This window comes from Nicotiana sylvestris, chromosome 11, assembly GCF_000393655.2.
Source record: "Nicotiana sylvestris chromosome 11, ASM39365v2, whole genome shotgun sequence".
NCBI classification, from domain to species: Eukaryota; Viridiplantae; Streptophyta; class Magnoliopsida; order Solanales; family Solanaceae; genus Nicotiana; species Nicotiana sylvestris.
In genome coordinates this window covers 81,276,682-81,303,828 of record NC_091067.1, presented here as the reverse complement: position 1 = coordinate 81,303,828, position 27,147 = coordinate 81,276,682, and the positions used below count along the sequence as shown (strand labels likewise).

General features: G+C 35.5%; 2 protein-coding genes and 1 long non-coding RNA gene across 3 annotated transcripts; 1 reads left to right on the top strand and 2 right to left on the bottom strand.

Annotated features, from left to right (window-relative positions):
* Nucleotides 1-8,966: 8,966 nt before the first annotated feature.
* On the bottom strand, nt 8,967-11,018 carry LOC138881230 (uncharacterized). Its single transcript, XM_070161439.1, has one exon. The coding sequence runs from the start codon at nt 11,016-11,018 to the stop codon at nt 8,967-8,969; it is 2,052 nt and encodes a 683-aa protein (XP_070017540.1).
* A 10,943-nt stretch (nt 11,019-21,961) lies between these two features.
* On the bottom strand, nt 21,962-23,873 carry LOC104214811 (transcription factor MYB61-like). The gene is made up of 3 exons (XM_009764532.2): nt 23,461-23,873; nt 23,255-23,384; nt 21,962-23,168 (listed from the first exon to the last, which is right to left on the bottom strand). The coding sequence occupies exons 1-3, from the start codon at nt 23,591-23,593 to the stop codon at nt 22,166-22,168; spliced, it is 1,266 nt and encodes a 421-aa protein (XP_009762834.1). The 5' UTR covers nt 23,594-23,873; the 3' UTR covers nt 21,962-22,165.
* On the top strand, nt 22,940-23,213 carry LOC138882167 (uncharacterized). Its single transcript, XR_011403635.1, has 2 exons — nt 22,940-23,053; nt 23,143-23,213. It is a non-coding gene; the product is annotated as an uncharacterized lncRNA (long non-coding RNA).
* Nucleotides 23,874-27,147: the final 3,274 nt, after the last annotated feature.

The window sequence follows — 27,147 nt, the reverse complement described above, 5'->3', positions numbered from 1 at the left end:
GAGGCTTATGGGCCGACCCATTTGATAGAAGACCAATTGACGGGCTAGCCCAATAATATATTGGACCTTTATTTAAATTAATTTAATTGGATTTAAGTAACAAATCCAATTATACTAGTCCATGTTACTTAATTGGACCAATATATATTTAATTTGTGGTAAAATCCAAATTTCTTATGGATTTAAATTTGACAAAATTTTAATTATCTACAAATGCCCCCTACTTCAAGGCTTGGCGGGATGTAAGCTTGCGAAAATGAATGGCGAGACTTGAAGTACCATTGATGATGACAATACTTCCCCCATCATTTTGTAAGACACCACACTGATAACTGTTTACATGTTCTATTTTCAAAGAGTGAATTGACGGTATCAATGATTGGAATTGGCAACTCTTTTACTTCATTCAAAGTGAGCCAAAACGACCCCTAATAGTAAGCTTGGCTCTTGTAGCTTAATTCCCCTTCTCCAGTGAGAAAATAAATTTGGTGGTCTTTCTTATGTAGTATCAACTTAATTAAAGAATAATTAAGTTCATATTGAACTAAGTCAAACACATCCACCCAGGACAAATTAAAATTTAAACCGCGGGATTTACGAGAAACATTTGGTTTATTCACTTGAATTCTGGTTCAAACGATATGCTTTCCTTTGATGCGATTGGAACATTTATTCAAAAAAAACTTTCAAAACATAGCGCTCTTTCAATTTGGTTGCTAAAATAATATATTTTCCTTACTCGTTGTTTCCTCCTATGAATTGGGGAGACTCCAAATTAGTCAGCCTTAGTAACTTTTCTATGTCAAACATAGAAATTGTAATAGCATTCCCCACTTTCTCGTAAAAAAAAGGTTTTGTCTTTTGACCTTTTCATGCGACAAGTTGCTAGCCTTAGTAATTTTGCCATATTTAGTGGTCATTTGCTACTTTAAACTTTAATGACAGCCAACGACCCCAATTTAAGCCAATAATAATTTTTCTTTTCTGCTTTAGTTTCCTAGTTTCAAACCTATTCATGTACAAATTTGACATGATATTTCCTTATTTGCACATGTCAGTAGCTTGAACATCAAGAACTTCCTTAATTTCTTCCTTACTGGTTCCTATAAATTCGCCACTTTCTCCTTGTATCGTTGCTATAGCAACAGTCCTCCACTTTTGATGAAAGCAGCGGTACTCTTCAATAGTTGGCATTACGCAATCCTCGTCGCTCGATTCTCCTGAGAGCAGACTAATGTTTTTTCTTTTTGCTGCAGCTGCTGCCAGGAATTATCAGCTTTGTGCGTCTTAACCAAAAAAATCATATCTCGGTGTAGGAGCATCAAAATCACGAGCGGTTTGCGGCTACAGAAATTAGACTTGGAGTAATACAACATATCAAAAATTTGGATTTAAATTCGTATTGTATCATCCCAAGTGAGCTTCATAATCTTGGTTCAAGTTCTATCACGCTCGACATTTCAGTTTTGCGCGTCTTAACCAAAAATATCATATCTTGGTGTAGGAATGCCGAAATCACAAGCGGTTTGCGGCGACAAAAACTAGACTGTCGGAACTACGACATAGGTAAAATCATAATCAGAATATGCTGATATATTCCCAGATGTTTTCTCGAATTTAGGCAACGTATTATGACATGCTGCCCCATTTTGTCTTGCTGTTTTTTTTTCATAGACTCTTCCCCCTTTTTTTTTGTAGACTCTCGGAGCAGCACATAGGGCTATGAATTCCATCAGCAAGGATGCGTTTCATCGACCATGATACACCATACCCACACCTTGAGATTATTAGCGACAAGCAGAATCCGCGCGCCCAAATTCTAACTTTAAAAGTTCATCCTACGGTGATAGGTGCTTTTCCGCTCGCTAGAAAGCCGTTTGACGCCTCCCTTGATCTTGCGGTATGGTCGACTAGAGAGACGAAGGATGCATTGGACAGATATTCGGGCAAAGCAACCAACATGAAGGTCCTACTTTTGAAGTCCTCCACCCATCAATAGGTCGCGTCTGCTAGTCCTCCTCATCGTGATTACGATGGACGTCTCTCCACTTGGAGTGTTCCTCCTTCCGGCTTTGGTGAAGTTCGCTATACGTCCAAATATTGGGAGTGGGTAGAAGATGTTCTTGCCCGCAACAAGTTAACTCTGGACGGCATCAAGGTCTATGACGCCATCTTTGCTTCGTTGTTCACATATGACTACAATGAGAATGTCCTCTGTGCCTTTTGTGAGCTTTGGCGTCCATCTACCAACACAATTTCTACATCCATTGGTGAACTCTCCATCTCTTTGTGGGATTTGCGAGCAATCGGAGGCCTTCCGATGCATGGGTCTTTCTACGACGAAGTTATCCCCTCGGCTAAGGAGTTGACACAAGAAGACGATCAATGAAAACATTTCCTCCCAAGAAGTTGTCTGCACCTGTTCTCGGCATTCTACAAACTCATGAAGGATGATTTCCACGAGGTCTCCAATCGTGATTGGGTGGAGTTTTGGTTTCGAGGCCCGAGTAGGTATGCCAAGCCTCCGCAAAAGTCATCAAGGAATCAGACTACAAGGCCGAAGTTGAATCATAATCCTTAGGCCGAATATTGACGCGAGCTTCCTACCACAAACCGATGAGGAGAATGCCCCCTTTATTGAGCTTGGCGTGGAGGACTCACTTAGAGCTAAGACTTATTTGGCGGCTTTCTTTGCATGTTGGCTTTGCAAATTTGTGTTCCCCAACAAGAAGATCGACAATATTTGTGCTAGTGTCTTCAAAATCGCGAGTCTGATGGCTCATGGAGAGAAGTTTTCCTTGGCGGTTCCCGTCCTTGCAAGTATTTATCATGGCTTGAAGGAGGTCTCCACTTCTCAAGATTTGGGTGCCTGCAAAGCACTCTTTCCTATTCATTACATATATGGATGGATAGGAGCATATTTTGACACCTACTATCGTGTTAAGCATCCACAACAAGGTCCACAAATGTGCAAGGTTTCTGGCGAGAAGATGGCCAAGCATTTTGACCTTAGTAATGCCTGTGAGTTGTTTCAACAAGTTAGTGCGCGACAGCTTCACCATTTGGCTATGCTACAAGGGAGGGAATTGCATCTTACCGATCGTGACGAACAATCGAATTCTTGGAGTGACTTTTTTATAAGTCTTCACTCAAGCTTCATCACCCTTACGCATGACGACATTCATATTGTGGAATCTTATAGCCCGCATAGGTTTAGTCGTCAATTCGGCTTTTGTCAAGATGTTCCTGGCAACCTCATAGAGCGACCCTATAACGGCTCACTGAGAATGCTAGTACAGTTCTGGGACTCCTGTGTTCATCTTGGAGGTTCATCAAAGGTTATTGTCCCTATGCGTCCATCAGAAGAGGGACCTCTAATGACTCGTGAGTATGCAGATTGGTGATCAGCTCGTCGAGTGCACTCTTCCCGACAAAGTACTCATATCATTTTGAAAGTTCCAAGGAAAGATGATATTCCTTTATCCTCCAAAGATGGTCAACGTCAAAAGAACACTCACAAAGGGTCTTCCAAGTCCGAGTTAAGATCGAAAGATCCTTCGTCAAGCACCAAGGTCTTACCCAAGTCTACCCCTTCGACGGGCGGGGAAGCCCATGTGGACAAAGGAGCTAAACATGTTTTGTTGACTTTCAAGACAACTACTGCCACTGTAGAGGTGACGAATAATCCTTGCAAAAGGAAAGCGTCTCCTACTTCACCAAACAAAAATATTGCGAAGACAGCCAACGTTGTGCCAACAAACGAGGAAAGGACTCAAGCTTCTGCTTTGCCCAATGAGATTTTGAATGTTAGTGGCACTTCCAATTGGAACGAGAGTGATATTAGTCACGACATACATTGGAATCGTTCAACGAAGAAGTCTAAGGACACGAGCCATAGTGAATTTGCTGACTTGGATGCTCTTAGTATCGATACTGGATTTTTCGTAGAGGGTGACCCTATCTCAACGATGTCGTTGTCTGAACTGGAGAAACAAATAAATATTATTTCCTTCAAATGTACTCCCTTTTTTTTGAACACTAAAGTTTGTTGTTGTTTTTTTTGCAGTTGGGCGTCAATAAGTTGTATGATGACGTACTTGGTGAAGACATGGTGGAAGACTGTGTTACAAGCCCAAATTCCCTCGGTGTGGCAGCAAAAAGTCCTCACACTTTATTTGATGGTGTTGAACATCATGCTGCAAACAATGCTCCGTCGACAGATTTGAGTCTACCCAAAGAGCTGCACCTCGTTCTTCCAGAAGATGTTGTGCTTTCCAAGCCAGTCATGACGGGTAAGATGGAGGTTGCCGCAAGTCAAGCAAAATGTCTAAAAACCTTCGAGCCTACTCCATGGCCGTTGCATCTTGATGCTCCAAACTTTAAGCCACAAGAGACTATTTTCCGTATTAAACTTTCTTTTGTTAACACAATGTGGCATACCTTGTGTGAATGGATTGAAGAGTTCTCTCTTGATTCTCTGGATAGCTTCACAAAGTTGGAGGAAAGTATTGCTTTGAGTCTTGAGGAAATTAAGAAAGAAAATGTTATTGATACTTCTACCTTAGAGGCTCTTGTCGAGGCTTTTTTCAAGACGTACGCAGATTACGATGCTTTAAGATCCTCCAAGATGACTAAAGAATTTCACCAAGAGTCACTTTCTGATGCACGACGACGCCTCGATGATGCAAAACAGGAATATGAAAAAGTGAGTGAGTCCATAGAAAAACTTCAAGCCAATCTTGCGAATGTTGAACAACAGCTAGCTTCCTTGGCCTCTAGAAAGAAGAAGATCGTCGCACTCTTGGACAAACAACAGGTGAAGTTGGCTAAAAGTCAAGAGAACGTTGACGTTACCGAAGGGGAGATTTATACCATTGAATCCAATCATCCATTATCTGACGATGAAGCAGAGAAATTATCCCTCCTGAAAGGGGCAGTTGAGACAAGCTGCCAGCAAATCCTTAGCTTCAAACCTTTTCCATGATTTTAGAGTTTTTTTCTCATTTTTTTTTTGCTTATGATTCTCGACTTGCGATTTTTTTTTTATAACTAATATCATGTAATGGAGAACTTATGTCTTGGAGCAATAAAAGTATCTTTATTTTTTTTCTAATATGTGATATTTCTCTTTGAGACCTGGATTCCCTCTGTTACTCCCAATTATTTCCTTCTTAATTTCAGCATATGTCTTGTATGTTGGTTTTGTTGTTTCGCGAAAAAGAATTCGTACTTTGCTGTAGGAGACTTCAAATCATAGGCCGCTTGCTTCTACCAAAACTAGACTCATAGGACTGAAACATATCAAAAAATTAGCACGAATCTCCTTTTGTATAAGCTGGAATTAATCTTCAAAGTCGATCTACACGTCTGGCCCGTGTTTAGCTCACAGCTTTGCGCTCTCTGCGCAAAATAAATCACATATAGAGATAGGATCATCCAAATCACAAGCCATTTGTGATGTCACAAAATAGACTCGGAGATCTAAAACTCGTATAAATTTCGTAACAGAACGCTTTTCGGACTGTGAACAGAAAATTCACGAAGTCGACTCAACTGCAGTGAATTTTCAGATTTGCGTACCTTCGGCGAAAATAAGTGTATCTTGAGCTTGGAGTGTCAGAATTGCAATCCGTCTGTACAATTAGAAAGAAGGCCCGGATATATAAAACTCATATAAATTTCATAATAGAACTCCTTTCGGACTGTGAACAGAAAATTTACGAAATTGACTCAACTGCAGTGAATTTTCAGATTTGCATACCTTCGGCGAAAATAATTGTATCTTGAGCTTCGAGTGTCGGAATTGCAATCCGTCCATGCCGTTAGAACGCAAACTCAGAGACCTGAAGTATCTACAAATTTCATGGAAGAACTTTTTTGGTCTACCAACAGAAAATTCGCGAAGTTGACGCAACTGCAGTGAACTTCCAGATTCGCATGCATATAAGAGTCTTTGCGGCATAAGACCTTCTGGATTAGTCAAAGTTCCAGATCATGTATTCTACACATTTTTTTTGAAGCTTATGCGATTGAACTTAGAATAAAACTGTAAGCTGCCTACGTACCTCGGTGAAGAGGATCAAGTCATAACATAGTTCAAAATAGGTGAGTTTTTTTTTTGTGTCCTAACTTTTTCCTAGGCCGCCTCTTTCGAGGTTTTCGACCTGGCGGACTCCTTTTTTTTTGGGTGTCGTTCGCAGTTTAGGCTCATGCGGGCCAGGATCATTGCAACATGCAGTTTAGATTCTTGTGTCAAGGAGCATAGCAGCATGCAGTTTAGGCTCGTGCATTTAGGAGCTTCATGACTTGCAGTTTAGGCTCGTGCGTCGAGAAGCGTTTATTCTTCAAGGATAGTACCTCTTCAAAAATTTCCCATTGATAGGGCCAATTCTCATGCCATCTGCATCAACTAACTTGTAAGCTCCACTTGAATAGGCTTCTTGCACAACATATGGACCATCCCACTTTGAAGTGAATTTTCCCCCAGATTTGCGAGAGGTGATAATAGGTCTTCTTACTACAAGAACTTGATCACCAACTTGGAAGGACCTCAAGCGAACCTTTTTGTTGCAAGCACGAGAAAGACGAGCTTGATAACAATCAAGACTTTGTTGAGTTTCTAGCCTTTTTTCATCAAGGGATTCAAATTTTTCAAGGCTTAGGCAAGCGTTTTCTTCCTCAGTAAAACCTTCTTGGACAGCGAGTCGCAAGGACGGTATTTGACGCTCAAGAGGAAGAACTGCTTCGACTCCATAAACAAGAGAATAAGGAGTTGCTTGTGTCGGCGTGCGATGAGTCGTACGATATGCCCACAAAGCTTCTTCCATTCTGTCAAGCAAATCTCTTTTAGACTTCGAGATGACCTTCTTTAACAAGTTGCAAAGCGTCTTGTTAAATGCTTCGGCTAGTCCATTTGCAGCAGCATAATACATTGACGAATTACGTTGCTTGAAGCCAAAAAGTTCACAGATCTTGGTCATCAATTTGTTATCGAACAGTTTGCCATTATCTGTTATTATATAACTAGGAATGTCGAAACGATATATGATGTTCACTCGAATGAAGTTTGCAACATTCTCTTTCTTCACTTCCTTGAGAGCGACGGCCTCTGCCCATTTTGAGAAATAATTAGTTGCAGCCAAGATGTATAGATGTCCTCCAGAAGATTTTGAAAGTGGTCCAACAATATCTAATCCCCAAGCATCAAATGGCCAAGATGCAACGGTAGGGTGTAACATTTCAGGAGGTTGGTGTATAAAATTTGCGTGAAACTGGCAAGCCTTGCATCTCCGAGCATAATCTAAGCAATATTTCACCATTGTTGGCCAGTAGTAACCCATCCTCTTAATGTAGAAGTGGAGCTTCGGCCCGGATTGATGTGATCCACAAACTCCAGAGTGTGCCTCTTGCATAGCTTGAGTTGCTTCATTTTCCCCTAAACAACGCATGAGAACTCCCTCAAATGATCTTCAATACAAAATGTCTTTGTAGTAAAGGAAGCGAGGGGCACACCGACGAATTTCGGTCTTTCTTCTTGGATCTTCTAGAAGTATCCCATAACATAAGTAGTCGATCATGGTTTGTCGCCAATCAACCTTCACAGCTTCAGTGACGGCTACCAAACGCTCGAGCTTGCTTTCTTCATCCTCGTTCTCATCTAGTGGCACTATCCATTTTTGGCAGATAGTGATTTGTGTCTGGCCGGGCAGAGTCAATGTTAAAACTAGAGTAGCTAGGGCGTCAGCCTTCTTATTTTCCTTCCTTGGCACATTCTGAAGAGTTACACTGCCAAGCCATCCAATCAATTTCTGTGCATAATCATAATAACGACGCAATTATGGCTTTTTGACCTCGTAGCTACCTAGCAATTGATTGATTACTAACTCAGAGTCTACAAAAATATGTAACTGGAATTGTCTCATATCAACGGCCATCTCAAGCCCAAGTATGAGTGCTTGATATTCCGTAACGTTGTTGGTGCAATGTTGTGTTAAGGTGAAGGAATATGGCAAGACTTCCCCTTGAGAAGTGACAAACACAACACCTGCACCAGCTCCCTCACGATGTGCGGCACTATCAAAATACATTTTACACGGTGGTTGCACTTTGATGAACATCGCATCCTCATCAGGTAGTTCATCAGTCAACTTCCAATCATCAGGAATTGGATGATCTGCCAAGAAATCTGCCAAAGCTTGTCCTTTCACAACTTTTTGTGGGAAATACACAATCTCGAATTGTTGAAATTGGAGATACCACCTTGCTAATCGATCATTGAGGACGGGTTTTGACATAACAAACTTGATCGGGTTCGCCCTTGAGACGAGACGGACAACATGAGCTTGAAAGTAGTGCTTCAGCTTTTGAATTGCAAAAACCAACGCCAAACACAACTTTTCGATCAGAGAATACTTTAGCTCATTTGGGGTCATCATCCTACTCAAGTAGTAGATGGAATTTTCTTTATTTTCACCATTTTCCTGGGCCAAAATGGCTCCCACTGACCTTTTTTGGGCTGCAATATATAGAATCAATAGCTTTCCTGGTATAGGGGCTGCCAGAACTGGAGGTTTCATCAAGTAGGATTTGATGCTTTGGAATGCATTGCTACAAGCTTGGTCCCATTCAAAAGGTATACCCTTCTTCATGAGCCGGCTAAAAGGTTGGCACTTCCCTGCTAGATTTGAGATGAATCTTCTAAGGTACGCCAATTTTCCTTGTAGACTTTTCAGTTCATGTATATTTTTAGGCTCGGGCATCTTCAAGATGGCGTCAACTTTGGCTTGATCTATCTCAATCCCTCGATGTCGAACAATGAAGCCAAGGAATTTTCCAGAAGTAACTCCAAAGGCACATTTCAACGGGTTCATTCTGAGTTGATATCTCCGGAGTCGTTCGAACACCATTCTTAAGTCTTGTAAGTGGTCTCCTCTCTTTCTTGATTTCACCACTAAATCATCCACATATCATTCCACATTCTTGTGGAGGATGTCGTCAAAGATATTCTGCATTGCCCTTTGATATGTGGCGCCAGCATTCTTCAAGCCAAAAGGCATTACTTTGTAGCAATAAATGCCTTTAGGAGTGCGAAACACAGTAAGTTCTTCATCTTTTGGTGCCATACGTATTTGATTGTAGCCAGATGATCCATCCATGAAAGACATCGCCTCGTATCCAGTGGTGGCATCAATCATAAGCTCTGGAATGGGGAGCAGAAATTCGTCCTTAGGGCATGCATTATTGAGGCCTCTAAAATCGACACAAACTCGAATTTGGCCATTCTTCTTCTTCACAGGAACAATGCTTGAAATCCATGAAGGATATTTAACCTCCCGAATGAAACTAGCTTCGATGAGTTTATTGACCTCGGCTTCGATTGATGGGATCAATTCTGGCCTGAAGCGTCTTTGGGCTTGCTTAACAGGACGAGCTCCTTTCTTGACTGCGAGATGATGAACTGCTACCTTAGGATCTAAACCATGCATCTCTTTGTAGCTCCAAGCAAAGACATCTCTATATTCTTTGAGTAGCTCCACATAAGTGTTTTCTTCATCTGTGGTTAATAGGGCACTTACATAGGTGGGCCTGGAGTCTTCTGCAGTGCCAAGGTTGACTTCTTTCAATGCATCAACAGTCATTTTAATTCCTTCTTCTAGTTCCGCAAGAGCGTCCTCGACATCTTCGTCTTTTTGAGGATCACCATCATTAAAAGATATATGGCCACACCAAGAGGCATCTCCCAAATATTCGTCAAATTTCCTTAGGGATGAAGTGTATTGCTCCTCATTCGTAGTAATGTGATATGATCCTACTCTTTCTTCATCTTCGTCACGCTCTCTAGTGTGGACCATTGTGCGAGTCTTCACTTTGAGTACCTCTTCGCATGAAATCAAAAGTTCTAATTGTCGCCTCATTCTGGAAGGGACCAGGCTTTGACACTCTTTGGAGATACTTTGAACTCTAGATGGCAAAGGTCTTCTTATTTTTTCATGATTTCTTTGGGACTTGTTCTTCTTCCTTTTCAATGGCCCCAACCTCTCAAATACAGAAGTTCTTGTAGTTGGTTCTCCAAGTCGATCAAATACAAAAGGCCTTTTATTAGGATCAGCGGGTTCATCTTCCGTCGTGATATAGTTAATACTTACTCTTCTAATGGAGATGTGAACTGGTGGGGGTTGTTTGTAACCTAGACCCTCACGTGATTGCTTCACCGCATGCTCATTATCCTTCATCATGTTTGCTTTCCTAGTAGCTTCAGGTGGGAGCTTCCCTAGCTTAGATGGTTCATTGGGATCATATCCAGCCTTTGCGAACAACCTGTAAGCATTCGGATCAAAACCTTCATTTGTGCGTTTCGTAGAGAGTGCCTTATTTTGAGGCATGTTAGGGGCCACAAAATTTTCCAGTAGCTTTGAAGATAACTTTATGGTATCAATCTGCTTGATAGGAAGGGTTAATTCTCTTAGTGCACCTTTTTGGAGGCTTGATGATTCTCCATCATCTTTCTTCACTTTTGAGACGTAACGAAATAAAGGAGCTATTTTCATGCCTTTGGCCTTCGTGATGTCATCAACTTTTACTCCCTTCATGATGTGGTTCTTCAAGTAGAACTTTGCATCAGCGAAGTATGCCTCGGCTTCAGAGAACGGCTTGTCATCAGCAACTATCTTATTTTCGACTCCATCTTTATTATATTTCAAACATTGGTAGTAAGTTGATGGGACAACTTTGTTCTCGTGTATCCACGGCCTGCCAAGCAACAAATTGTATGAAGTCTTTGCATCGATCACATGCATCCATGTAGTTGATTGCATATCTCCCATAGCGATTTCCAGCTTGATAGCTCCTATGGCCTTTTGTCCTCCTTGATTGAATCCTTGAATCATCAGTCGGCTTTCAGAAAGTTCTTCAGTTGAGATGCCGAGTTCTTTTATTATGTGAATGGGAAGAATGTTAACTGCAGATCCGTCATCTATCAAGATTCTGTTTATCCTCTTCTCGAGCACATAACCCACCATAAACAAAGGGCGATTGTGTGGTGTCTCACCAAGTAGGAGATCGTCTTTAGTGAATGTGATTTTTGTATTACAGACATCTACTTCTTGGAAGGAGGACTCAACAAGACTATTAGACAGTGATGATGAGAGTGTTGACTTGACTTCATTCTTTTCCTCTTCTTATTTATCAGCATTACAACACAAGGCCTTGTCATCATCGTCAAAAATCCTCGTGCGAAACCAACTCGGCAAAAATTTTCCCAAAGTCACCGGGTGGCGTGGCTTTTGGTGATGGTGTGTCTCTATCTCCTCCTTCTTTGGGTTCTTAACAATTTGTAGCTTCTTTAGTCTTCTCACCATCTTATTCCTCATAGGTTGCTTCATTGATCCTTTTTGCATACTCAATTTACGGCGTCTTCGACGAGTCACCAGGGTCCATCCTTCTTCATCAGGTTGATCAACTCGAACTTTGTCATCCTCCAACAATTCTTCATCTTCATTCCCTTCATAGGTGCATATCTCAATTGGATCGAATGAGCCAAAGGTAATGGACACATGGTTTGTGCTTGCTTTTTCGACTTCGAGCTCGATCTTCTTTTGACGAGCCAAATCCATAACTTTGTCCTTGAAAACAAAACACTTCTCAAGAGGGTGACCTACAAGCCGATGGTATTTGCAGTAATTCGGGTCATTGCTTTTTCCAGCTTCATCTGGTCGCTTCATCTCTGTCAGCTCAATAAGCTTTAACTCGAGGAGTTCTTCAAATATTGCTGGCACATCGGAGTCTAGAAATGGGTACTCCTTTTCTTGCATCTCTTTGAGAGTCAACTTCCGATTTGCATTGTCTTGAGATGAAGTTGTTTTTATACTCTGTTTCTTGCTCGCCTTGGTAGTAAACTTCAAAGGAGAGGCATTGACGTTCATGGATTCTTTGCTTTCATTTTTGGGTACGAACTTGCTCCATTTATTGACTTCTTGCTTATCTCTTCCCTTTCGAGGTTCGTAGATGGGCAGCCCTTTGTTTCCTGCAGAAGCCATGTTCAACTCCATATCATGAGCATGAGTGGCAAGTTCTTCAAATGTCCTGGGCTTAATTCCTTTCAAGATATAACGAAGTCCCAAATGCATTCCTTGGATGCACATCTCTATGCCAGAAGCTTCGCTTAGCCTATCTTTGCAGTTAAGGCTTGCATTCCTCCATCGATTGATAAAGTCAATAACTAGTTCATCTTTTCGTTGGCAAGTATTTGTAAGTTCCACCATGCTCACAGTACACCTTGTGCTATAAAAGCGATTAAGAAACTCTTGCTCCAATTGGTCCCAACTATCAATGGATCCAGCCTCGAGATCGGTGTACCAATCAAAAGCATTCCCCTTTAGTGAGCGGACGAACTGCTTGACAAGGTAATCTCCATAAGTCCCTGCATTGTTGCATGTCTCAACAAAGTGCGCAACATGTTGCTTTGGATTTCCCTTGCCGTCGAACTGTTGAAATTTGGGAGGTTGATAGCCGCCAGGCATCTTCAGGCTATCGATTCTTGCAGTATACGGCTTTGCGTACGTGAGAGAAGACTTTGAAGCGACCTCATACTTATCCTTGATAGTTCCCATAATGAATTCCTTCAATTGTTCTATGGGAATTGATCCTTCAGATGAGACATGAAGTTCTTTGGCGGATGACCCTTGTTTTGTTGGAGGATCAGCCTTCTCGTGGACTTTAGGAAGCTTTCCAGGTGCATGACTTGATTCTCCATCCATCATGCTTTCAACTATGCCTGTCAATTTTGCGATACGGACATCTTGATCTTGAGCATACTTTGTTAACCCATCAATCGCCTTTGTTAGGTTTGCAAGTTGCCCCTCCATTGTCGAAGTGTTAGTCATCATTGCCTCCATGATTATTGCAGATGATGAAGAATAACCGAGACCTTCCCACGGATTGAACTTAGTTTGGAACATGTCATGTGGTGAGATTGGCGTAGAGCCAACACATAAGACTTTATCATCAGGTTGGGTAAGCTGACTTTTGGTATTGTATAAAGTAAGTTGAGCAAGAGCTTTCTCCACAACTTCTGCAATATTATCTCCTCTCTCTGACTTGCTAGGAGAGGACCTTTCTTCTTCGAATGATGAAGATCTCAATGCATGCATTGGTGCAGACGACACTTGGAGTGTTTGTTGCCCCAAGACGCTCGCCTTGCTCCGGGTGATTGGCTCAAGACTCCCCATAGTAACGTTCAGGATACTTTCAACGTCAGAAGAAAACTTGGAGTTAGCAACTTCGATCTTCTTTGAAGCCATCTTAGTGATCTTGAATGTTGAGAGTTGAGAAGAGATGATAGGTAGAGATGGTCCCACTGGGCGTGCCAAAATTTGTAACGACTAAATTTCGCTCCTGAAAAATAATAATCAAGACAAGAAATATAGCGACAAATATTATATTCAATTTCAAGTGATGGGGTTACAATCTCTAAAATATCTCTAAATCTAAAGAGATGTAGTCCTCTGATTCTTCTCCTCACGGATGATGGTTCAAGAGCTTGAAAGCTTGATTTTGAACTTGACGGATTTCAGATTTGTAATACGTCACGAACAATTTGAAGCTCGTCACGAACCAGGATTTGATGTTGGGTTATCACGAACGGAAGATTTGAAGCCGCCCGCCTATGACTTGAGTTCGCCTTTGGAATTTGACCACATACGACGATTGCAGATATGGATAAAGACCTTGATGCTATTCTTCAGAGCTTCTTTAGTCTTTCCTTCTGCTTACTTGCTTGTCTCTTAGCCTTCTCCTTTGACCCTTTTATATAGGTGTGGGGTGTAGTAGTCTCCAAGAAAACCCTAGTAGATTATTGGGCTTGAGGCTTATGGCCGACCCATTTGATAGAAGACCAATTGACGGGCTAGCCCAATAATATATTGGACATTTATTTAAATCAATTTAATTGGATTTAAATAACAAACCCAATTATACCAGTCCATGTTACTTAATTGGACCAATATATATTTAATTTGTGGTAAAATCCAAATTTCTTATGGATTTAAATTTGACAAAATTTTAATTATCTACACTTCTATTTTTCTTTTTTGATATCATTCTTGCCGATGTCATTGCATCTTAAAAATAGTCACGAAGCAAAATAATAACTCATATTTACGGCAAAACAATCAAATATTGAAACAATGAATGACTCTTTGGATAAGACTTAACTCTTTTACTACATTGAAGTTTAATTTGGTGTGTTGATATATCTTAAAAATGTTTCTTTCTTAAAATTTCAGTTTCTAAAATATTATTTTTCAACAATATTTATTTTTATAATAATGTAACTGAAAATATTATTCTTAATTCAAAACTAATTTTAGTTGGCTATCTAAAAATATAAAAAAAATTCTTTAGCTAGTGATTTGTTTTTACTCCATTTTAATATTTGACATTAACCATGTTAAATATCTTAGTCATTTGAATTATATGTAAATAACCGTAACATTTAAACCTTCTAAATAATTATAGATAATTGTCAAATATTAATTAAGAAACACTACATGAAAAAAGATAAACATTTTCTCAATTTTCGTAGTGATAATTTTATTTTTGCACTATTCTCATAGGTGTCATTGGAGCATAAAAATAGACACAAAGTGAAATAATAACTCATATTTATGGCAAAGCATAAAGGTTGATACGATATAAACGACTCTTTGATAATGACGTGACTCTTATACTACAACTTGAACTCTTATTTGGTATGATATTATCTTTCAAAAAATATTTCTATTTTAAAATTTCAATTTCTAAAACTTTATGTATATTATAATAATGATTATATTTATAATGATGTAAGTGAAGATATTATTCTTAATTTAAAATTCACTTTAATCGGCTATCTAAAAATTTAAATGATTCTTTGGCCGGATTTATTTCAGTATGACTCCACTTTAAATGTATCGATATCTCTAACCCCAGAATTTGAATTTTTAATACCCTATATATACAAAAATTTTGTTCTTTGAATCATTAAATGTTAAATTAGTTGATTATTATTATAAAAATTTTAATATATTGTCTTAAAATTGCCAAGTAGTTTATTTTTCGACATCATGCTTGGTTTAACCTCAATGCAAACTACTCAAATTGCATTCCAATTCAAATTCGAATATCATATCAGTTTGTTAGTTATAGTAATTTTTTAAAAATGACACATAATGTAAATTTAAAAAAATATTCTAAGATATCCTTATCTTATAATCTATGTATTTGAGTTGAAAAAAAATATATATGAAATCGATGAGATTAACTTTCAAATTTTTTATACTCAACAAAGATGAAACATAAGAAGAAATTTGTTGTCATCTTTTATTTCTGGTTTTTAGATCTTTCTAATATTTTTTTCAATATTTATTTTCTTTTATCTTATTTTTTATGTCATTATTTCTTTTGTTACAAAAAATTAATTTATTTCATTATAAAAGGATGAGTTTTAATAAAAACTGTCTACATATGAACTTTAATTATATTTTTAGTCTTAGGTTGAAATTATTTCATATTTTTCTTTTGGCTTTATCTAATCAGCCTAAATAGATGCTCACCCGACCACTTAAATAAAAATTGAATGACTTGTAATTTATATACAATCCATATATAATATGTGTATAATCGTGCATTGTCGGTATATAATCTATTTATATTAGCTATAAAAGGTAAATAATAAATATGGCCGGATATTATGTAAATATTCCATAAGATTTCGGTTTTTTGAGTTCATCCATGATATAACTTCTATTATAATAATTTTAAAACTCTCTACTAAAGTTCAAAAATATCGTGTCTTTTTAATATCTTTGAAGTAAAAAAAAGCAAAGAGTTTTTTTTTTGAAATAATTTGTTTACATTTTTAAAAAAACAATATTTCACGTCATACCAATATTTTTTTATATACACTTTGTTACACTTAAAAAATCGCCATAGAAACTAGTAATTAGAAATCAATTTATCTCTTGTTGAGTTTGAAAAAAAAACCTTCCACATAATCTAATGATTAAAAACTAATATTCTTCAACGAAAAAAAATATTATACCCTTGCAATATTGGCTTGACTACGGCTAAATGAAGGAGTTTCAACTTATACCCTTCAATTCCTTGAATGTGCTAAATTGAAATTAATGATAGCAATTGTATAGACAAAGTTTTGTTATTTGTTCGATATCCATTTATGCAAATTGACTCTTCAAAAAAATATTCTTCAAGAAGAAAAAAGAACATTTTTTTAATATTGACTGATTTTGTGATGTTTCTTTCTACAACATGTATGTATGTTTACTTTATTATATATGTAAGTAAACTTTTATTTGATTTTGTAAACTCTTTTTTGTTATTTGGATAAACACAGACATGTACGCTATATATTATATTTATTTTAAAAGAAATTTATTTTATTCAAATCTAGTTACAATGTTTTAAAGAACTATACTTATAGGGTTTTAAATGTGAAAGAGTTTTATAGTTATATGGATTAGTTATTTTTTTTTTGCTAGATGCGAAGTAGTATTTAAATAATTAGAAAAATAACAAAAGTTCCTAACATGATTGCATATGATCATTAACCGAATTAAGTATGATAACATGATAAAAAATAAATTTTATTTTTAATTTAAATTCGAATTTTAAAACTTTATCTATAAATTCAATATTATCTTTTAATTCAAATTCTCTCTCTCTCTCTCCCTCTCTCCCTCTCTCTCTCTCTATATATATATATATATATATATATATATTATATTTTTATTTAACTAAAATAGTCAAATATATAATAAAGTTACCATATATTATTGACATTTATTAGCTTGCCATTTGGCATAACCATAATGTCAATTATATATGGTAACTTTCTTGCTTTAATATTTATATACAAATATAGATATATTATTATATTTTTATTTAACTAAAATAGTCAAATATAGAATAAAGTTACCATATATTATTGACATTTATTAGCTTGTCACTTGGCTTAACCATAATGTCAATTATATATGGTAACTTTCTTGCTTTAATATATATATATATATATATATATATATATATATATATATATATATATATATATAGATAGATAGATTTTGACTTCTTTTTTTTCAATGTATTCTGAGTGAATTGTCATTAATTTTCTTTTACTTGCCTTCATTCCAACAAATGATATCTTATTTGCTACTCCCTCCATTCACTTTTAGTTGTCCACTTTTAATTTTGCACTCTCTTTAAGAAAAAACTAAATGAAGTATATATTTTACAATTTTACCCATTATAATGATAGCATTTTCAAAAGTCTTGGAAAATGATTTGGGGCGTGGGTAATTAATAATAAGGGTAAAATAGGAAACAAAAATTATCTTTCTCTTGATTTAGTATATTGGACAAATAAAAGTAAAAATATATTTTTAGTATAGTGTACAAATAAAAGTGAACGAAAGGAGTATAAAATAGTAACTCAATATTGGTTATTAATGCCAAGTATATATTGTAACTTGTAAATTAATTCTTATTGAGTCAACTGAAATACATGAAGCTTTTGTCCGCTCAAAAAATATCTCAGGTAGACATGATCGGAACCGGAAAACAATGAGTCTGATAAAATTGAAAGAATTTGCATATTCAACCCAAAATCTAAAGAAAATTGAAGGAATGGTCCATGACATTATAAATTTTTTTGAAAATCCTTCTATAACTAATAAAGGACAAGTGTTTTCTTTAACAAGTATTGATGCCATTATATGTTTATTGCTTATAAACGCAAATTAAAAGAATATTTTAATTGGAAGAAGAAGATATTTTTCTAGACTAATACTTCAAGAACATGTTATGGTATGTTTTACATAACTACTTCTATGTAGAAAGAATTTCTGACTTAGGGGAATCTAAAATTAAATTGAAGTCGGTGAATTTAAAGTGTTCCTTTTGTAGCTACAAATCGAAGTAGTTAGTGACATACGCAATATACATTACATGCAGTACGTGCGCACGTACCCTAAAAGCCTATAGACCAAATCCATTCGTGCATTTTATTTGGAATCATGTGTGTGGAAGAGTTTGTTGGAGAAAAAAAGAAACTTTCTTTTGAACTGTAGCAAGCTTGACCCAGAGGAGGGGCTATTGGGGTTTTCTTTTATTATTATTATTATTATTATTATTATTATTAGTATTATTATTATTATTATTATTATTATTATTATTATTATTATTTCACTCGATATTTGATATTTGTATTTGTGGAGTTATTGAAGGGAGGGATGCCGAGAGTCTATTGGAAACAGCCTCTCTACCCTATGGTAGGGGTAAAGTCTGCGTATTATACTGGGTTGTTGTTGTTGTTGATATGGTATTTGGGGTTTCGATTAATGCGTAGACATAAGATCCATTAAAAGGAGAATCGCTCCGAATTTTTTCATTCTTAGGGATTGAACCCGACACCTCTAGCTAATCCGAAACTTATACTATTCTTACAAAGAAGAAGACAAAAAAAGATTATCCTCGGAATCTTAATTCCAGCAACTTCTGAGAACATGGAGGTTATAATTATTAAAATTAATTCTTGCATTGTAATTTTATTTGGTAAACGTTTCCTGTGCTTTTCCAGTTTGTGGTAATCACGATGATTTATTGCATTAAAAAGAAAATAAATTAGTTAGTTCTTCTTGTACTTTGACCAGAAAGTGCCTAACTATAGAAACTATAGACAACCCATCGCACCCCACCTTCCTTGTTGCAAACAAAAAGAAGGAAGAAAAAGAAAACATTTATGTGATTTTCGGCCAAAAAATTGCCCTCTGTTACAGTATACTCCTTTTCTGTTCTATTACTGGGAAAAGCAGTGATAATTACAATCTTTTCAGGTGCAACAAGATTTGTTACCAATTTACCGTACAGCTAATAAAAAAGAATTGTCCCCCTAGTGGGCTGAATTCCTCCTTTTAACGGTTAAAATAACTTATGCTCTCCCCAATAGGTAATGGTTTATAAGCTTAGCATGTCTGCATCCTATACATACCAAAATCTCAAAATATAAATTTTTTATAATTTCTTGATCATCTTTATCGTAAGTTCGTAACTGTTACAGTCGCCATATTGTCGGTGATGCACACCAATATTTTATACACGGCGACAGATTCATAATTCGATTTTCATGGGTGTGATTTCGAGATTCTATCACCATTTTTTGATTTATTGAGTTAAGATTTTATAATTTATATTTATTTATTGAATTTATACACACAAATATAAGATTTCGAATGAACCCATAACACATTTGTGTGGTCCGTACAAGCGAGTCAACTTATCATTACAATTTAGCTTAAAGTGTTTGGCTATGGGATAATTGTGATGGTTTTAAGGTTTTACTTTATGTCCTAAAATTAATATTTACTTTGTGCTATTTATCAAATGGATCCAATTCTTTTTATATTTTCCCTTTCTCTATTTCTCTTTTTAATTTCTGCTTCAAATATTTAGGTATAAAATTTTGCTGCCATCTCATATTTCCTGTTTAGGGCTGCTATATTATAAGATGCCAGTCCTTTAATTTTGCTCCATTCTATCTGGATAAAAGAAGATTGTAATTTGTAGGGCCAAAAGAAAGAGGTCTCAATAATTTGCTTCACATGCATTCAAAGCGACCCCTCCAATATACTATTGTACATTACTTTCTACGCTTCTTTTTTTTTAAAGGAAAAGCACAAGTCTATAGAAAAAAACATATTCAATTAATATGGGGAGTCCACATCTTCATGGATGCACGTGGATAGTAGACTCTGGTTCAAGGCCATAACTACATTGTTCATGAAGTTATTTCATATATCCGGAGGATGGCCCTTATTTGATTCTTTCAAAATCCTTAGCTCTTCAATCATTGAAATTATAATTTGTTATCTTCCCCCTTATTTCTGTATGTAAAGATTTTCTGTCAGCTTGTAATGTTAGATGACTAGTACACGATATTGTTCAAATATAGAATGAGCTGTTATCTCCTTATAATGTCTTGATCGATACTCACCTCATAAGCTAGTATTTTGGATTGGGTTAGTTTCAAAGTTTTTTTTTTATCACGCTATCACAACCAGACTCATCCATATTCTAGGTATACCGCCGCTGGAGCCCCATTTATATTGCCACTCTCCATATATCCAGTTTTGAGCATGTGGAGGTGTTAGAATGTTTCACATTTGCGAGAGAATTGATCCTTTTTTTCTTTATATGGTCTTGAGTCTGTCCTCAGCTCGTGAGTGAACCATTAGACTTTAGTCAGGAATAAGGTTCATTTTCTTATTGACACACTTTTAGTGGGCATTTGGACATAAGAATTGTAAAATTCCGGAAAAAATTAGTTTTTTTTCAAGTGAAAATGGTATTTGAAAACTAAGCATTGTATTTGGACATGAATATAATTTGGGGTTGTTTTTGAAGTTTTGTGAGTGATCTGAGCGAAAATTTTGAAAAATAGTTTTTTGGAGTTTTTTAAACTTTCGAAAAATTCCAAAATTCATCTTCAAGTGAAAATTTGAAATTTTATAGCCAAACATTGATTTCGAAAAAAAGCAAAAAAATTTCGAAAAAAAGGAAATTTTTTCTTATGTCCAAACGGGCTCTTAGTCTCGATTTCTATGACAGTGTTTGAGGCACATACTTTAAAAATATTTTCTTTTTTTGAAACTTGTAATCTAAAATATATAGTAGACCTTTTTGTAGCTTTAATTCATCTTATTATGGGTAAAAGGATAAGTTTAAAATTAAATTATTACTATAAATACAAAAAGGTATCATTCTCTTTGGGACAAACAAAAAAGAAATGTGTGGAGGGAGTACTGATCTGTAACTTGGAAAAAGAAAGTAAAATGATTTAGGAGGTTCCTGATCAGTCCACCTCAGAAATCTTGGACTTGCGGATTTTTTATGGTGATAATGATCTAAAGACTGATAGGGCTATCTTTCACATGAAACTTGGCCTAATTTTTAAGGTAGACAAATAAAAATTAAAGTGGAATATTATGGTAGAAAACCAGGGGAACCAAAATTTGGTAGCTTTTCTTATTAGAAGCTGATGCAGGCTGTTGAAAATTTTTGCTTAATCTTGAGGATTTTTCCTCTAATTTGCTGATTTCCCCTATAGGATTTCTCCTAATTAAGTTCAAAAAAAGTAATGTGATATCCCTTTCCTCAGTATCAGTATGAGTATGAGTATGAAGATGGTTTGTTTCTATCATAGGGACCCTCTTTCTCCTGTTTTTTCTACAAGTAGATAAAGTTAGTTTCTGATAGAGGATGTATCATTTGTGTCCACACTCTATAGACTGCTTCAATGACATGGATATCTTCCAACCCCCAAAGATTGAGTTTGAAATTTTTTTGATTCACTGGTGAATCTCAAGAATAATGCTAATTGGAAATTCTCTTCCTTCAGTCTTGACTACTAGCAGCCTTTTAAGTTGAGGGGTTTTTTATTTTTTCTTTTTAGTTTCTTTAAGATAGAAAGTGCTATTTTTGCATGTATATATATGAACCTAAAAGAGACAGCTATAACATATGTTTACATCATATTTTGGTCCCTAGGAGGAAATGACTTAAAGACTGTCAAAAGTTAAAACTATCTCCATCTGCAGGAGACAAGGATAGACACTCATTTAAGGAAAATGGTTCCTTGAATCATTCAATAGGAATAAATTATGTGCTTTTCATCAATTGTACAATTAGGAAAAAGGCCTATTATGATAGAGATGTGTCCTGTACATGTGTTAAACAGTTTGTGAAAACTCAAAAAGATTTAGACTATGTTACATATTGTCACAATCTTCAACGGATTCTTTTAGGTTGAATAGGAAATCCAATACTAATGTGAAAGTTTTTGCTGTTGGAATGAACACGTAATAGACAGAATTAGTTACAGCGTGTAAACCATACAGGAGATAGATACAAATTTAAAAGAGAAATAAAAAAAGTAATATTCATTCTATTCAAAACATACACATAAAGAAGAACAAGTTTTTAATATTCTATCAAGAATATCCATTGTGTTCACAAAGAAGAAATTTTGCAAAAGAACCATTTACAGATCAAGAATAAAACTCTATATATAACACACACCTGTTGGATATTAACAACTCTGCTGATAGAAAATAGGCTAAGAAAATTGTCCAAACGCATCTGGAATTCTCTGAAAATGCTTATTATATAAGTCTGCAGTTTGTAGAGAAGGTTGTTGCTGTTGGTTCTGCAGCCATGTCAATGAACCTTCTGTTGCAAATTGTGTGCCTGATTTTTCACTGTACAATTCTTGAGTTATTTGATGATTGTGGATTGAATTGCCTGGTAAAAATTGTGTATGCAAATATTCAGACCATTTGATGTCTTCAGGATCAATTTCTGATGGATTAATATTGGCTTCTTTTTCTGATTTCCCACAGTCAGCAGCTGCCCATGAGAATGCATTATTATCAAAGAAAGAAGAGTTTCTTTGCAATTGATCAATACTAGTACTGCTCCCATTGCTGGTAAACGTCCCTATTGAATTATTACTTGCTGCTGCTATTGGAGATGTGAGAATTGAGTTTGAAATGGAAGGGAGAATATTATCATTTGTTGTCATGTTGGAATTGAACTGATGAGAAACCATTTCTGAATTCTTGGAATTATTGGAGTTGAAAAGAAGATTACTGGTGTTTGGGCTCATGGACAAACCAATGTTTGAGCTATAATTCAACTGCTGAAAAGAGAGATAACTTGCCAAATCAAGAGGCTTATTACAACTAGTGGTGGAGGTTTCATGTGTGTTAACAAACCTATTAAGGAAGAATACATGTGTTGGTGGGGCTACAGCAGCACTCATATGATTGGAATAGCGGTCCATAGTCGTCGCTGAAGATGGTTTTGGTTTCTCTGTTTCAATTCCATAGTTAGAATTCTCATGAGCTTCAAAGAAATTGAGTTCACTGGAGCCTTCAGAAGCTTTCTCATTGTTCTTACTGATTACTGACACCTTCTCTTCATTCTCAACCTCAGATAGTGGCTTGTGAGTGTTTGGATCAATCCCTTTTTGCCTTAGTTTTTTCTTAATGGAAGAATTCCATAAATTCTTGATTTCATTGTCTGTTCTTCCAGGTAATCTAGCAGCAATTTGTGACCACCTATGGAAAAAGAAGTCAAGGGTCAGTTTTGTTACATCATGAAAAGTACTATAATGTGTAAAAGAATCAAGAAAATATGTATGTACTTGTTCCCTAGAACTGCATGAAGTTCAATGATCAAATTCTCTTCCTCAAGTGAGAATGTTCCTCTTTTCAAATCAGGTCTCAGGTAGTTAATCCATCTTAGCCTGCAGCTTTTGCCACACCTCTGAAGCCCTGCATCAAAAACAAAATAGTGTTATTTTTCCTGATGCATTTTCAAGAAAAGTGAGTAAAATAGTGTGTATTGTACCAGCTAGTTTAGGGACTGAACTCCAACAGCCATGACCATATTTAGTAATATGATTTATAAGTTTCTCATCTTCTTCAGGGGACCAGAGGCCTTTCCTCAGCTTCTGCTTGTAACAGCAAGAATGCCTCCCCATGTGCAATGCAATGCAATGCTGGCAAAAAAGGCCAAAAAGAAGCCTAAGTTTTTTTCACTTTTTTTTCTTGAATGATAAGCTGTACTGTGTCAGCGCAACAAGAGGAAGAGCAATTCTATATAGAATGGTTATATGAAGGATGATGTTAATGATAATTAGAAAATGAAAGGAGAGTGGAACCTATGGAAAATGAAAGGGCACACAGGCTGGTATGAATCAAATAGATAGGATGGAGGAACCTTAATATTAATAAGAAAGTCATATTCAGCGGATGATTTGATTTTGAGGTTTATTCAGTTTGTTACTAATGTTATATGAGTTTAATCTTCTATACAATGGTGAAGCCAGGAATTTATTCAAGGGTGTTCAAATTTGAAAGAAGTTAAAAATATTCTCCGAGAAAGAGTGTCCAATATATGTTATATACCTCTAAATCCTAATATTTTATCATATACGCAGTGTAATTTTCCGACGAATGGTGATTAGTTGACCACCCTTTATAACATGTAGCTTCGCCAATACTTCTATATATACATCGACAGTGTAAATAATTGTACATTATTCAGTTTCCTTAAATGATAGTAAATTACTTGTTATAGCATGTAAAACTACAGAAATCTTCTACTCAATATATACAGTTTAAATTCATATTATATTGTTTCTTTATTCTTTATTTTTATTTTTGCTTTTTTTATTCTTCCCCTTTTTCTACATTTGATATGTGAAATTGGACCTCTAATAATCTTACTTGCTTTTATCTTATAACAGAGTTTTGAGAAAATTAGTGAGTTTGACAGCATTTGTGGGGTACATCAAGAGGATATTTCTTTAGGGGGCAATAAGGGTATTTCCTTCTCCAAGACTTACTGTTCATAAAATCTTAATTCAGTTAAAATAAATTAAAACTTAAAAAAGGGAATAAAAAAAAAAAAAAAACAAGCTGTAATGTTGATAACTTGTTTTAAGAAGATGAGAGAATATTTCCAACTGATATGGTTTGTTCAAATAAACAACTGATCTCTGAGTTAAATTCAGTTCCAAAAGTTCCAAAATACAAAAAGAGAGAGTGATAGAAGATTAATATTAGAAAGGATTAGTTAATAAAAGTCGAGAAATCCATATGATTAGTTAAAACTAGCAATTAGGATAAGCAAGATTTTATTATTAATGGTAAGAAAAGAACTTCCACCAGTATAAACTCCAGTGTATTTATTTAGTGGATTTTTCGCCAGGTGGCATTAAATTATTAAACTTTTATCTATCATTTCTGTGAACTGATCATAATCTCTTTGTATAGTGTTATTTATGAATAATTCTTGAAGGAAATTAATTTTTAATTTCTTGGGAACATGAAGGGTATCTTCCATTTTCTCTTAAAAATCATCTATATTCCCAACAACCCCAAATATCAATTATTTTCCTTTCATAGACAGAATCAAACAAGATAAAGAAAATAAAAAAGCATCCCTCTTCATGATTAATTTAGATATTTTTTAATTGTTTTATAGGATTATTTTTCTCCCTACATGACGGAAAAAGAACTTCTTTTGTGACTATGATCAGTTGTGTGACTAAATGAAAATAATTAAACGAGTAAACGTTTTTTATTTCATATAAAACACAGCCGACAGTGACAATAATGTAGCTGTCCTCCTTTGAACTTAGAATATATTAAACTTGAATATGGACAAATTTTAGTAAATTATTCAGACCAAAACTTTTGTTCATTGTATCCCCATTTTTTTCTCTTTATATTAAATTTTCTTGAAAAATACTAGCTTCAAAATTTCTATAATGATGGTTTCCCTGATTTAACTTGCGTACACTTTGATTATATTATTAGATATATGTTATCTCACATTAGTACACATAATAGATAATTTTACTCAGTAAAGTTTAGGATGATCCAGTTATTCAATTCATACCTACTGTCTTACATTAGCACTGATATCAAATAACTTTACTCATTTAACCTACTTGTATCTACTAAAATTTGAACCTTGGTTGCTCGTGATTTTGCACCAATTTCATTGAATAGTTTATTTTCCAAATTATACTGGAACTTAAGCTTTCATTTAAGTAACTACATATTTCTGTTGGTAAATTCAAAAGTTGGCGGCTGAATCATTTTGGGAAGTCGGTTTTCTATTTTAAATGAGAGGGCCAAACGCGCCATTTTGTGGGGTTATTCGAAAAATTACTATCTTCCATCTAGAAATATAGGAGGATTTGCATCTATACCCGCTTTTTGGGTTACGTTTTAACTTGTATTCACTTTACAAAACAATTGCAAGCGTACCCACTTTTTCGCGTAACTTCAACATACGGGGCAGAAGTAGCAAAGACAATCACGCAAAACTTCAGTATTCTAGTAGACGAGCCTAAAGTAGCAAAGACAATACGCTGAAGTTTTTTTATCCTGGATAAGCTTTTTCAAAAACTTCAGCAGAAGATGCTGAAGTTATTTAGTTCATTTGGAAAAAACTTCAGCACTAAAATAGTTGAAGTTTTTTTTGTCCTGGATTCATTAGTTTTGCCACAAAACTTTTTTCAAAAACTTCAGCAAAAGATGCTGAAGTTATTTAATTCATTTGTAAAAACTTCAGCACTAAATAAGCTGAAGTTTTTTTTGTCCTGGATAAGCTTTTTCAAAAACTTCAGCAGAAGATGCTGAAGTAATTTAGTGCTTTTGTAAAAACTTCAGAACTATATAAGCTGAAGTTTTTTTGTCCTGATTTCATTAGTTTTGTCATAAAGCTTTTTCAAAAACTTCAGCAGAAGATGCTGAAGTTATTTAGTTCATTTGTAAAAACTTCAGCACCATATAAGCTGAAGTTTTTGAAAAAGCTTTCTAACATACTAGATAAATAATCACCTTATTCTTTCATAGTGTATTACTACTATAAAATAATCAGATTGCCAACAGTATCTAAATCATAAATTTTGGAAACAATAAACGTGAAAAGAACAGAATTACGTGGAAATATTCACAAATTATTTCTACTAACTTACGTAATTATTTATAATTTGTTTTTAAATAATCTGATAAACATACTTATGATAATCATCCCATGAACTAAAGTTTCATAGCAGCACTAACAGCAGTAGAAAAAAGAAGAAGAAGAAGAAGAAGAAGAAGAAGAAGAAGAAGAAGAAGAAGAGGAGGAGGAGGAGGAGGATGAAGAGAAGGAGGAGGAGAAAGGAGGTTAAAGTTGTTTAAAAAGTGAGTACAAGTTAAAATTTTAAAAAAAAATTGAATATAGATTAAATGGGGGCGACCAAATAGGGTGGCCCGTGCAATTTTTACAGAAATATACCATCTTTATTAGGCTAATTATGTGAGTGCACTGCCTTTTCACTTTGACGGCATGCAAATTTGCTTAAACCAACCATAACAGATTCAATATTGTTGGACAAAAGGAATAATAATAACACATTGGACTTGAATCAAATAGCAAAATGAAAAATCCTTTGCAATAAAACTTTCTTAATTGAAAAGACGTCTGATAATTATTGTTGTGTTTCTTTGATAAATGCATGTGGAAGGTAAAATA